Here is a 13874-nt window from a genome sequence, read left to right on the forward strand (position 1 = left end):
TTGTCCTACTTTTCTGGATCAACATCGGAGCAATTTTTTTGTATGCAGATGTGAGCAAAGGTCTAAAGGGGGTTTTACACATAGTGATATCGCTAACAATATCGCTAAAGCATCATCGATTTGGTGACGCAGCAGCGATATCGCTATGTGTGATACTTACCTCCGACCGGCTCCCCCGCTGTCCATCGCTGATCACGTGTGGACGCGGACGGGAGGACGTCAGGATCGCCTCGTCTGACAGGTAACGACCCCCGCGATGTCGCTGGTGAGATCTGCCTGTTTGGCAGCTCACTAGCGACCATTTAGCGATGCACCAGCGATCTTGACCGAGTCATATCGTTGTCGGGATCGCTGGTGCATTGCTAAATGTAAAGGGGCCTTTAAAGTGATCTTGAAACAATAGATTAGTAGCAGAACATCTACACAATTACTTGGTTCTGGGGAAAGAATGTTTGTTTTTATGTACTTATTCACTGATGGGAACCTGACAGAAGATTGATGGTGGCCTCCGTGCAGTGTGAATTGGACACTGGCTGCGTTATTACAGCCATGTTTTATGCTGAAATGCTACGGTGTACCAAAGAAACTATGAAAAGCTGGCAGTGGACTTTGAGTCTCAGATGATTAGTCCTAGGCAGGTGCCTGGTGGCTTCTTCCTAATGGGGAGAGACACGGGGGGGAATGGTTAACCGAGGTCAGTCCATGGCCGGCTTGCCAAGGTAGGTTAAACCCTGCAGCTTTTCAGCGTAAAAGCTACAAGACTGCAATAACTCAACGAGTATGTGTTTTAAGGCCACGCTCAGTATTTGGTCAGGATTTTACGTCAGTATTTGTAAGTCAAACCCAGGCGAACGATCAGAGGAAAAGTATAACAGAAACATATCACCACTTATGGATTTATGACCCCACTCCTGGTTTTGGCTTACAAATACTGAATGTGCCCTAAGACTGGGGCGACAAGTCGTGTGACTATTTAAGAGCTCCAATTTTGGTGTAAATAAAGCCACAAGTTGAAGACAAGTCAGGAGTCTATATCAAGTGTGTCATGTGTAAATTGCAACAGAAGAGGTGTCAAGATGTGCACTGTCACCATGTAGCCTTAATCCACATCAACCTGCTATGCTACATCCACTTTTTACTTACCGTATCTTGTTTTGCCAAGAAATCGGCTAAGTTCCTCAGTAATGTGGACAGGCCAAGGGCCACCCTGATGTAGCTGTGTTCTACAATGGTCCCCTGGAATATCATCATATAGTCATCATGAAACCGTCTCCCCTGTGATCGCTGGTAGTGGTGCTGGCACAGGAGACTAGTGGCATGTGCTACAGTAGCAGCGCTGTGTATGAGATGTTTAGCAATATCTTCCACATACTGTTAGGGTATGTGCCCAGTGCCCGCAATCAGGAATTGTGCGGGTTGGACGCTGCGTATTGAAGCACCAAACCCGCAGCAGCCAGATGTTACAGCATAGCGGATGGGACGTCTAGAAATCCCAAGTCCACTGTGCGTGAATGTGCACCTGCAGATCACCCACAGAGACTGACACGTGGCATGTCAATTTCTACTGTGGAAATGCTAGTCTCCGCAACAAAGATGTAATCAATAGAATGTATTGGATGCGGTAAAGCCCCACGGTTCAGAGAACACATGCGGATTCACCCTGTTAGAATGGAGTGTTGGTGCTCAAGCTCCATCAGTGCTGCGGTCACACCGTCCGGTATCCAAGTGCTGTGCGCTGCAGCTCCATAGAGAACGAACGGAGCGGTGGTCGGGTATTTAACCTGCGGCTCCATTGTGGAATGGGGAGAAAATTTTCGCATTCTGCTGATCAGTGCAGGCTCCGAGCAGGGGAAGGGAGAGGACACATATCAATTATCAGACCCTAGGGATAGGCGCCAACTTGTGGACACCCCTCTAAACTCCAGCACAGACCCCCTCATATTGGGCAGATCGCTGACTGCTGGTTCTCGACACACGGGAACCTGGATTGTGCGGTGTTCCCAGCAATACTCAGCTAGCGGAGATAATAGTGGCTCCTATGCCAGAGACACGTACACCACTGCTTTATGGTTCTACTCCCACTGGTCTTTACCAAGGGGATGTGGTCACAGGATCCCACGGCAAACACCAAAACATCAGCACTAGATGGAGAGTCCTCATCTCTGGAGCGTACAGCGGATCACAGAGCGGGGGCAAGCACAAGAGCTGACGCTTCACACCCCCTGCCCAGTCTTCCCGCCATATATACAGGGGGCGAGCACAAGAGCTGACGCTTCACACCCCGTGCCTAGTCCTCCCGCCATACACACAGGGGGCAAGCACAAGAGCTGACGCTTCACACCCCGTGCCCAGTCCTCCCACCATACACACAGGGGGCAAGCACAAGAGCTGACGCTTCACACCCTGTGCCCAGTCCTCCCGCCATACACACAGGGGGCGAGCACAAGAGCTGACGCTTAACCCCCCTGCCTAGTCCTCCCGCCATACACACAGGGGGCGAGCACAAGAGCTGACGCTTCACACCCCGTGCCCAGTCCTCCCACCATACACACAGGGGGCAAGCACAAGAGCTGACGCTTCACACCCTGTGCCCAGTCCTCCTGTCATACACACAGGGGGCGAGCACAAGAGCTGACGCTTCACCCCCCTGCCTAGTCCTCCCGCCATACACACAGGGGGCAAGCACAAGAGCTGACGCTTCACACCCCCTGCCCAGTCTTCCCGCCATATATACAGGGGGCGAGCACAAGAGCTGACGCTTCACACCCCGTGCCTAGTCCTCCCGCCATACACACAGGGGGCAAGCACAAGAGCTGACGCTTCACACCCCGTGCCCAGTCCTCCCACCATACACACAGGGGGCAAGCACAAGAGCTGACGCTTCACACCCTGTGCCCAGTCCTCCTGTCATACACACAGGGGGCGAGCACAAGAGCTGACGCTTCACCCCCCTGCCTAGTCCTCCCGCCATACACACAGGGGGCGAGCACAAGAGCTGACGCTTCACACCCCGTGCCCAGTCCTCCCGCCATACACACAGGGGGCGAGCACAAGGGCTGTCGCTTCACACCCTGTGCCCAGTCCTCCTGTCATACACACAGGGGGCGAGCACAAGGGCTGACGCTTCACACCCCCTGCCCAGTCCTCCCGCCATACACACAGGGGGCGAGCACAAGAGCTGACGCTTCACACCCCGTGCCCAGTCCTTCTGCCATACACACAGGGGGCGAGCACAAGAGCTGACGCTTCACACCCTGTGCCCAGTCCTCCTGCCATACACACAGGGGGCGAGCACAAGAGCTGACGCTTCACACCCTGTGCCCAGTCCTCCTGTCATACACACAGGGGGCGAGCACAAGGGCTGACGCTTCACACCCTGTGCCCAGTCCTCCTGTCATACACACAGGGGGCGAGCACAAGGGCTGACGCTTCACACCCCCTGCCCAGTCCTCCCGCCATACACACAGGGGGCGAGCACAAGAGCTGACGCTTCACACCCCGTGCCCAGTCCTTCTGCCATACACACAGGGGGCGAGCACAAGAGCTGACGCTTCACACCCTGTGCCCAGTCCTCCTGCCATACACACAGGGGGCGAGCACAAGAGCTGACGCTTCACACCCTGTGCCCAGTCCTCCTGTCATACACACAGGGGGCGAGCACAAGGGCTGACGCTTCACACCCTGTGCCCAGTCCTCCTGTCATACACACAGGGGGCGAGCACAAGGGCTGACGCTTCACACCCCCTGCCCAGTCCTCCCGCCATACACACAGGGGGCGAGCACAAGAGCTGACGCTTCACACCCCGTGCCCAGTCCTCCCGCCATACACACAGGGGAACAACGGGTTTATAGGACGCGTATGAGGCGGGAGATGGCAGCTCTGCAGTCCGGAGCCAGCCATAGCCCCAGGAAGTGGCAGATAACAGGGAACAGCCGCTCGCCTCACACCTGCAGGCGCCTACCTGACCGCCAGCGTCCCCGGCCTGGAGGAACCTGCGCCGTCACTGCGACACCTCCTCCACCCAGCCAAATAAGGGAAAGCCGAGCGCTGCCCGGCGGCTCCCAAAATACCAGCGCCCCTTCCCCCCGCTGTCAGCAGCCGCTCACAACTCCATACAAGTTCACACACGTGTGCGGCCAGCAGCTGAGTCACACCCCGGCGGCGGCACCGAGCGCGGCAGACACCCTGGCGGACATGGTACGTCCCCGCTGTCCGGCCGCGGCTGCAGGGAGTCTGTGTACAGCGCCCCCACCCCGGGTGTTCGCTCAGCCTGTGACCTCCCCTGGTCAGCAGCCCCACCCTCCTCCCCACAGTCCCTCCCGCCACCTGAGCAGCCTGCACTGCTGCCCCTCACCACACAACCTGGCTCCAGCCCCCACCTACCATTTTATCTCCACCGGATCACCTAACTCCACGGCTCGGCCGTGGTGGACGCGCATGCGCACTTGTTGGGAAATCCGCCCACTTCCACAAGGAGTATCGGGAGTTGTAGTCTCCCGTGTGGCGCTATGAGGAGGGCTATACGCATACATCCCCCGGTACTGACTTATCAGTTCTACCTAGATACTTAGTACATCACGTCCTCAGTGACTTCTCACGGCACATTTCTGTGAGTGGCTGCTCATGGTCTCGTATTTATTGGGGAAATGAATGTAAAATGTTATCAGTAGTGGCCGCTGTCACTCTGGGAGATTTACAAGAGGCGACTACAGACCTGCAGATGTGCGCTGATGACGGGACAGCGATTCCAGTGACGGCACTGTCCGCCTACAATTCCCAGAACTCCCTGCGCGGCGCGGACTGATGGCGTGTGGATGAGCTGTGTTGTGGATGTGTATCTGGCCCGGGGCTGGGCAGTGTGATTAGTGACGCTGGCAGTGAGCAGCCCTGGCGGCCGGAGGCCGGCCTATCACAGCAATGAGAGCGGGGCAGGCCCAGGTAGCGCCGTGCAGGAGGAGAGCGGCTGTGCCCTGACTGCTGGTAGGTGCCGGGCTCTGTGCATGCCATATCTATATATCTATCTATCTATTTATCTATCCCATATCTATCTATCTATCTATCTATCTATCTATCCCATATCTATCTATCTATCCCATATCTATCTATCTATCTCTATCTATTTATCCCATATCTATCTATCCCATATCTATCTATCTATTTATCCCATATCTATCTATCTATCTATCTATCTATCTATCTATCTATCTATCTATCTATCTATCCCATATCTATCTATCTATCTATCTATCTATCTATCCCATAGCTATCTATCTCTATCTATCTATCTATCCCATATCTATCTATCTATCCCATAGAATCATAGATAATATTTGGGGAATGACCGTTCCACTGAATGCTCTTTCCCAAGTAATTGTCCATTGTAAACACAACCTGAAACGTTACCAGCCGCTTGGTCCCCAGCGACTGTTCCCTGCCCAATCCACACGAGTGGCCGGTCTCTACCTGGGTACGAGAGCTATCGGTCATTGGTCGCAGTAGAAGCTGCTGGGGATCGTCTTTTTCGACTATGCGGCTTCTAAAGTTTGATTCACACTGAAATGCAGCCGTGTTCGAGTCGCACATACAGGCCTGAAATCACGCGGCCAGCGTCGGATTCCTTCTGTAATACGAAAAAAATCCAGCTTCTTAAAATTGCAGAGATTTTATTGGAAACAATCAATTAAAATATGCGTTGCTGTGCACGTCCGAAACACGCTGCTCTATGTGCACATGTGATGCATGTGTAATTGATTTTTTTTTTTTCCAATAAAATCTCTACAATTCTAAGAAGCTGGAGTTTGCTATTTTCGGATTACACGTGGGCGGTTGGATTCCGTGCTCCTACACGAGAAGCGCCTGGGTCAGATGGTGAACTTCTTTTGTTGGTGGATACCTTCTACGTGTGGATCAGGCGGCATGTATCTGCTGCCAGGCTCCATCTAATGTGCAGCAGCCAATCAGCGTCCTCTGTGGCACTGGGTGCACATGTAAGGAGGTAGAGGGCTCGGCCAGCTGGTGACTTGTCTTCCTGTCTAAGCTTTAACTTCTCTGCCTTTTTTTGGAATTGCCGCTTGTGTTTGCTAATACAGATGTATCCTTTGTATACTTATGGGTGTGTTCTGACCAACACCTGGCCACTGAGCAAATGTACTGTACATTGATGGAGTGACAGCTGTGACCCAGTCAGTCATATGTACACAAAATGCAGAACTAGTCGGAGCATTATAACCTACACTGCTACATTATGACAAGCTATTATAAACCAGAGAAAAAAGGAGAGCAAACGATGATTTGCAAAAAGTATCAATAATTTTTGCAAACGATGATTTGCAAAAAGTATCAATAATTTTTATTAGTAAGTAACATACAAAAAAGTTCACAAGGTCATATTAAAGTGTCAATGTGACGCAGATGAGAACACACCCGACCAGCCCCTCTCCCCAAGATGGAAACAATATCCTCATATAAGTATTCCAAGCAGAGTGCCTAATAAATAAGAGCCCAATATATAATGCCACCCCGTAAATGGTTGATAGCCATGTGGCTCAGATTGCTCCTTGTGCCTGCCCTGAGCACAACTCAATCATTAAGAGAGGTAAATAACATCCATATAATACAGGGAAGATAGGCATGAATAAAGGCAAGTCCACTAGGAGACAAACATAATTGTAAGTGAGCTATCTTACCAGAGGAAGGAAAGGAGAGGAGGACCGTCTGGCAGTGACCCCCGACGCGCGTTTCGCAGCGCAAAACGGACGCTTTATCAAGGAGATAATAGCTAACGCTCCACAGGACCTTCAAGTACCTTTTGACCCTAGTCACATGACCAGAATCATCCAATTAGGGCGGCGTCCTCGGCGCATGCGCTCTGAGGCCTGCAGGATCCACTGCACAGACCAGGCGTCATGCTGGACGCCAGACACCGGTTACAAAAACCAGGGTGCCCGCGTGCAGCATAGAGACACCCATCCGCCAGCAGTATCCATACCGCCGCAGAGAGATGCGCACAGCCGCCTGTGGTCATGTATCTTAGATGGGATGAGCAAAGATCCCCACAGTCCATCAATGCTTACACTGAAAAGTCCTCATACATATATATAAAAGTATATCTCATCAGCAAGACAAATGATTTCACATATTAGATACATCAAATACTAAAATATAGTATGTAAAATCTATGAAAATGCATAGCCATGAACATTGCGAAAATAAGAGAGATGTATACATGTATTTATACAAAAAATCCAGTTGAATCCGATTATGAGAAAAATAAACTCATAGTCATTTCTTATATACAAAAAGATTTTTTCAGGATCCATACGGTCAATTATCAAAATATTAAAAAAAAAAGTCGGCATGCAATAAGGCATCATGTACCGAAAAAGTATACATCACATGTGGTATCACAAATGAGCGTATTATATATATATATATATATATATATATATATATATAGCCAATCAGGCATATTCAGAACATTTTGGAAGGATCATAACATGTGAAAAATATACATTGCATATGGCATAACCAATAAAATAAGTCTCATATGTGAAGCCTATCAAGATTATGTGCAAAATGTAGTCGTGATTCCCGCAACTGCCTGAGCTGCTGGATCCAATTCACCACATCGATCTGGTACAAAAAGGTGGTCCCGGGAGAGAGATAATATCCTCAAGGTCACTAGATATAAATTATTGACAAATAAAAGAAAAAATTAGTGTATAAAATAATTTAAAAACAAATAAAAACAACACACTGCCAGAGCTAAGGAAGGAGTGTTATCTGGACGTGCGGAGGAGGAAAAGACAGGAGAATTCCTCATAACCTATTTATTATTTACAAGAGTATCCATAGATCCCTATGGAATGTACCATAGGGAAATATGCAGAGGAATGTCATGTGGAATGAAAATCCAATACCAAAAGTATTTATAACAAAAGACTCCTAATATCTGATGAGTATATCCCCAGAGGTTATAAATATGGGGCAAAGCTCAGAGATTCGTTGAGTCCTTTAGGGGTCATTGTGTCAAGCTGGACAATCCACCTGACTTCCATCTGTGACATGATTTTTTTTGTTGTCACCACCCCTGATCCCCATGTGAAGGGCATCAATTCCTCTAATCTTCAGTAAGGCCGCATCACTATTATGACATGATCTAAAATGTCGAGGAATAGTTTTCAGATCCCCAATATCAGACACCGTCCTGGCTGCGCCAATGTCCCGCACATGCTCGCGTACTCGGATCCTAAGCTCCCTTGTTGTCAGACCCACATATATTTTGGGACAAGGACACGTGGCGTAGTAAATCACGTTTGAAGTTCCGCATGAGATTCTTTGTCTGATCTGAAATTCCCTTGTTCCGTCTGATGAGCTAAAACTTGAGCAGCTCATGACATTGGCGCAAGCCAGGCAGTGTCCGCATGAAATTGATCCCTGGAAAGGGCTTCTAGTACCAAAGAAGTTGCTGGGAGCAGGAGTATAATGACTTCGAACTAGTAGGTCATTAAGATTTTTTGGATCTCCGTGCTGTCATGGAAGGAGAACGGCCCAGGAAGGTCTCCAGGGTTGGATCAGTACCCAGAACTGACCAATGCCTATTCAATATGGCACGCATATTGTGCCATTCGTGATTGTGAGTTGAAATGAACCGAATCAATCCACCAGCCTCATTTTTTCTGTTTCACTTGCTGGAATGCAGCAAACTGCCGCGTTGAGTGCGTCTAGCCCTGTCATAGCCCACTTTTATGCATCTCCGGCTGTAGCCGCGTGCCAGAAAGCGATTTTTCAGATCTGTAGCTTGTTCCTCAAATTTGATATCAGTGGAACAAATTCGCCGCATCCTTAGAAACTGTCCGACCGGGATGGCCCTAATAGTGGCATGATCATGGGCCTATCTTCCCTGTATTATATGGATATTATTTACCTCTCTTAATGATTGAGTTGTGCTCAGGGCAGGCACTTGGAGCAATCTGAGCCACATGGCTATCAACCATTTACGGGGTGGCATTATATATTGGGCTCTTATTTAATAGGCACTCTGCTTGGAATACTTATATGAGGGTATTGTTTCCATCTTGGGGAGAGGGGCTGGTCGGGTGTGTACTCATCTGCGTCACATTGACACTTTAATATGACCTTGTGCACTTTTTTGTATGTTACTTACTAATAAAAATTATTGATACTTTTTGCAAATCATCGTTTGCTCCCCTTTTTCCTCTGGTTTATAATGGACTATAGGAGCTGATGTGGCTTGTGCCATGGGTGAACAAATTGTTTTGATATCACCCACTGGCAATTTAGCAACTTATATGGGACCCCTGTTAATAATTATGACAAGCTGCGTTAGCAGGACATGGATGGAGATTGACTATGGACAGTGACTACTTCTATCTTCTGCGCACTTACTGAGCGCAATCTATTGTTCCCCGTCGGCAGCTTTTTCAGGCTTAGAAGATCCTGTCTGAAACCCATAGGCTAATCATAGAACCAGTCTGTTTTTTTTTTATTTTTTTACTCTGATTGTACCTTGTCTGTTGTCTTTTAGAGTCATGTGCAATTATACCACCAAGCCAGCAGAAGAACCAGAGTGTGAGGTTGACATTTAAATGGTAGCAGCCATGAAGAGGTACATCCTATGGTTGATAGCATTGCAGCTGCTTTATCACATATCGTATGCAGCAGAGCATGAGGATGTAGCGAAACATGCCATTAAACTGCACAGAGGCAAGGGCGCCACTGCCAGCCAGAAAAAAGAATGGCTGCTGAACAACTGTCGGAAGCTGTCTGGTCTTCTCCACCAGAAGAACGTAGTCCTCAATAAGCTGAAGAACGCCATCAAATCAGTGGAGAAAGACCAAGGACTGTCTGCAGAAGAGAAGCTCTTCCAAGTCCACACTTTTGAAATCTTTCAGAAGGAGCTGAACGAGAGCGAGAACTCCGTGTTTCAGGCGGTTAATGGGCTGCGTCGAGCATTGCAGGGAGATTATAAAGATGTGGTGAACATGAAGGAAAGCAGCCGGCAAAGGCTGGAAGCCTTGCGAGAAGCCGCCATAAAGGTTTGCGTCTTATTGTTCCTCATTGCACAGTTCATCTATCTTTTACAAACCAAATCAGATAGTTCCAACAATGGTCGTTTCATGGCTCAACACATTGGCGCTAGAGATAAGGTGGACTTTCCAGTTGTGGTAGGTCCTGGTACCACTGATGCTGGAGCATTGGTAAATTACTAATACCAATAATCTAGCATCTGATGGCCAATCATTCTTATCTTGCCTAATCTTCTGTCTTGAAGGCTTTGTATCAAGTAAGTTATTTCCTAATAGGATAGGGTAAAATGTATGTTCGCTGCGGTTCTGGCCATTGGGACCATCAGTGGTACAGAGAACAGGCCTCTGTTTGAAGCAGAGGTGTAGATTCTCAACCGTAACCTCCACTCCATTCTGATGGGGCTCTGTAGAAACCCATTCTTTAGATTGCTGAGGTCCCAGTGGTTGGAACCCCAGGAGATTATTAAGCCACCCCCAATGGATAGGGGATAACTTCAAAAAGTTGGTACAAACCCATTAAATCTAGAAACTTTCAGGATGCCACTCATGTCACAGGTGAATAAGTGCTGCTGTCATTGTAAACAATTTAGACCCATTTCTTGTCTGTTTGCTTTCCATATGTGAAATGCATGTGTAACTACTTTCTCTGGCCCATGTGCACATACAGTGAGGAAAAAAAGTATTTAGTCAGCCATCAATTGTGCAAGTTCTCCCACTTAAAAAGATGAGAGGCCTGTAATTGACATCAAAGGTAGACCACAACTATGAGAGTCAAAGTGAGAAACCAAATCCAGAATATCACCTTGTCTGATTTGGCACGATTTATTTTGCAAATTACGGTGGAAAATATGTATTTGGTCACCTAAAATCATGCAAGATTTCTGGCTCTCACAAACCTGTAACTTCTTCTTTAAGAGACTCCTCTGTCCTCCACTTATTACCTGTAGTAATGGCACCTGCTTGAACTTATCAGTATAAAAGACACCTGTCCACAACCTCAAATAGTCACGCTCCAAACTCCACTATGGTGAGGGACACCAGAAACAAAATTGTAGCCCTGCACCAGGCTGGGAAGACTGAATCTGCAATAGGCAAGCAGCTTGGTGTGATGAAATCAACTGTGGGAGCAATAACAAGAAAATGGAAGACAACATACAAGACCTGTGATCATTTTGAGCAGGGCTGTGGAGTCGGTAAGCCACAGTTGCGACTCCGACTCCTGGATTTTATCAGGCTCCGACTCCGACTCCGGCTCCGACTCCTTCATAAATGGCCAATTCATAACAACAAATTTACTGTTGTAAAATATTAAACATCGTGCTTATTCAGTTTCTCACCATCATATAAGTAATCAGACCACTTAGAGCAAAAACTACATTTATTAGAATACAATTAGAATATAGCAAATAACTTTTATAAACTTTTCTAAACTGTAAGTAAATATGCAATAAACACTTTTATGCAGTTAATAAGAAGAAATCTATAAATTTGTCCTCAGAAAAAGTATTGCCTCTGTCAGATCCTCCTTCATGGATGCCCTCAAATCTGATCTAATTATTTTGAGAGCAGAGAACAACCTCTCTACACTAACTTGTGTTGGTGGCAAAGCAGTAACCACTCGGGCAACATCTCTGACAATGTCAGGATACAGAGGAATCGCTTGTTGCACTGTTATTTTTGATGAACGGTCAAATTTCTCAAGTTCTTTTAGTGCACATGAAAAATTCTGCTGAAATGTACTGGCTGTGTTCCTTGATGGGGATGACTCTTCTTCTATGCGGGAACGCTTTACACGGTCCTTGTGATCCAAATATTTTTCGAAATTAAATTCAGTTGATGATGAGGGTGAAGATGTGGCAGGACAACCAAATTCTTCTTGTTCCTCCTGACTGTTCTGCAACCCTTTCATCCTTACTGCTATTTCAAACAGAGCTTCTTTTCCTTTACTTAGCTGTTGATCATCTAGAAGAATCCGATGCATTGGGTCTACATAAACAGCTGCCAAAAGAATGTTATTTTGTAATAGTAGCTCCTCTCTCCGTTTCATTGATGTAGCAATGCCACTTGCAATTAACCCTCCTCTTTGGGACAGGCGAAACATCAGGTTCTTCCACTCCTTTAAGAAAATACCTGGAGTTAAGTCCTCTGCTTGTAATTTTTTAGTCACTGTAAATGGGTGCTCTAGCAATTTTTCCAGCTCAGTCACCTGATTACACTGACTTTCATTTAGCGTCAGTTGAGGGTTAGCCATGTCTACAAGAAAGGTTTTCAGTTCAACCAAGCGCTGAATCATTAAGTAAGTACTGCCCCATCGTGTGGCTTGATCAATAATTGCTCCTTTTCCAGCACGTCTCTTCAAAATTGAGTCAACTTTAGGGGTTCTGGCAACAGTGGCAAGGTGAGAAAATTGGCTAATCAGTGCAGCAGCATGTCCTTCTTGCAGACTGTCTCTTATAGCCAGCTGTAGCATATGCACAACACAGCGCATGTGATGAATGAAAGAACATATTGACACAGTTTCAACAAGATCATCTAAACTATCATGTTGCTGTTCATCTGAAGCAACTTCAGTTTGCTCCTCAGTTACAATACTGTGTTCCTCTATTTCAAACATTTCTGTGTCTGTGGACCCAGAATGTTCTTCTAGCTGCTGGTCACCATCATTACTCTCATTCATTAGCTTAATAGTACTTATCATATTTGAAGCATTGTCAGTTACGACAGAAAGAACTTGCTCTTTTTTAAGTTCATAGTCTTGCAGAACCTTTTCCACCAAGACCTGGAGAAACTCACTGGTGTGATGAGCTTTGGTGTCTTTTACTGCCAATGTCTTGGTAACTATTTCATTTTTGTCACAAACAAATCGGACATTGATGGCAAAATAGTTCACTCTGTGATGTGTGCAGGCATCCATTTTAAGAAACAGAAAGCGTCCCTTGAGAGGTTTTTTTAAGTTCTTCCTTTTGTTTAAAAGCTTCTTCGATTACTAATTTTCTAATAGTCTCTCTCTCCAGAGAAACACCAAGCTTGCGGGCCATTTCCCCATTCAGACACACAAAAGCTGGTCGTGAAAATAATGAAATAGGCACACTATCCTTTACAACAAGCTCTATGATCTGTTTTTTAAATGTATCTACTGTCATTGTCACAGTAACTTTGTCACTGACAAAATATCTTGCAACTGATGGCTGCAAAGTTCTCTGCTCCTTTGTTTGGCTGGAAGAGCTGGGCACTGGTTCATTGGTTTGGATGCAGTCTTTCTCATCCACTGCTTTCAGTACTTCTGGATGAAAGTGCTGTAAATGTCTCTTTAGATTAGAAGCTCTGGTAGGAGCATTTTTATCTTTGCCTGAATATGCACTCATCTTGGCTTCACAGCATTTGTTTTCGTCTGGATCATTTGTCATACACTGACAGACATAATGTTTTCTATCTTGAGTGATGGTGAAATGTTCAAATACAGCTGATTTAATGTGATGCTTCTTTGACATTCTCAGGTTTTTAATTCTGCATTCACAATCCAAATGACAATTGTTTTTCCTAAAAACAATTGTACAAAATTATTGCCAGGTCGTACAACTGATATAGTGGTCAGTAATACTGTTATTATTCCTCATGTACTCACAGTTAACTGATGCAAAGTTTGTTGAAAGGATAATACTTCTTACAGTCTTCCTCTTCTGAGTAGCAGGCAGCTGTGAGATGCTTGGAAGACGCACACCTAGTATGATCTAGTCTAGAGGAGGAGCTTTACTACTAAGAATTTGCAACACATTTTCACTTTCAGTTTCATACATTGTAAGTAGGGGGGTTGGGGCAGCATG

General features: G+C 46.7%; 2 protein-coding genes across 7 annotated transcripts in view; one reads left to right on the forward strand and one right to left on the reverse strand.

Moving 5' to 3' along the window:
• DCUN1D2 (defective in cullin neddylation 1 domain containing 2) overlaps positions 1 to 4738 on the reverse strand; it is a 43396-nt gene extending 38658 nt beyond the window's left edge. Inside the window, exon 1 of one of the 5 annotated variants that reach the window (XM_073563531.1) lies at positions 4716 to 4738. Coding sequence is in view for 2 of the 5 variants with exons in the window: in XM_073563525.1 (XP_073419626.1) it covers positions 1144 to 1251 (108 nt within the window). In the remaining 3 variants the exon portion in view is untranslated. The other 4 variants (XM_073563526.1, XM_073563530.1, XM_073563528.1 and 1 more) reach the window with 4 other exon arrangements.
• Positions 4739 to 4752: 14 nt separating this feature from the next.
• TMCO3 (transmembrane and coiled-coil domains 3) overlaps positions 4753 to 13874 on the forward strand; it is an 81534-nt gene continuing 72412 nt past the window's right edge. The window contains exons 1-2 of one of the 2 annotated variants that reach the window (XR_012227432.1): positions 4753 to 4981; positions 9549 to 10059. Coding sequence is in view for 1 of the 2 variants with exons in the window: in XM_073563524.1 (XP_073419625.1) it covers positions 9610 to 10059 (450 nt within the window). In the remaining variant the exon portion in view is untranslated. The remainder of the gene's footprint in view (positions 4982 to 9548; positions 10060 to 13874) is intronic. The other variant, XM_073563524.1, reaches the window with a different exon arrangement.

Source organism: Dendrobates tinctorius, unplaced genomic scaffold, assembly GCF_039654945.1.
Source record: "Dendrobates tinctorius isolate UK_male_01 unplaced genomic scaffold, ASM3965494v1 ptg000394l, whole genome shotgun sequence".
NCBI lineage: Eukaryota > Metazoa > Chordata > Amphibia > Anura > Dendrobatidae > Dendrobates > Dendrobates tinctorius.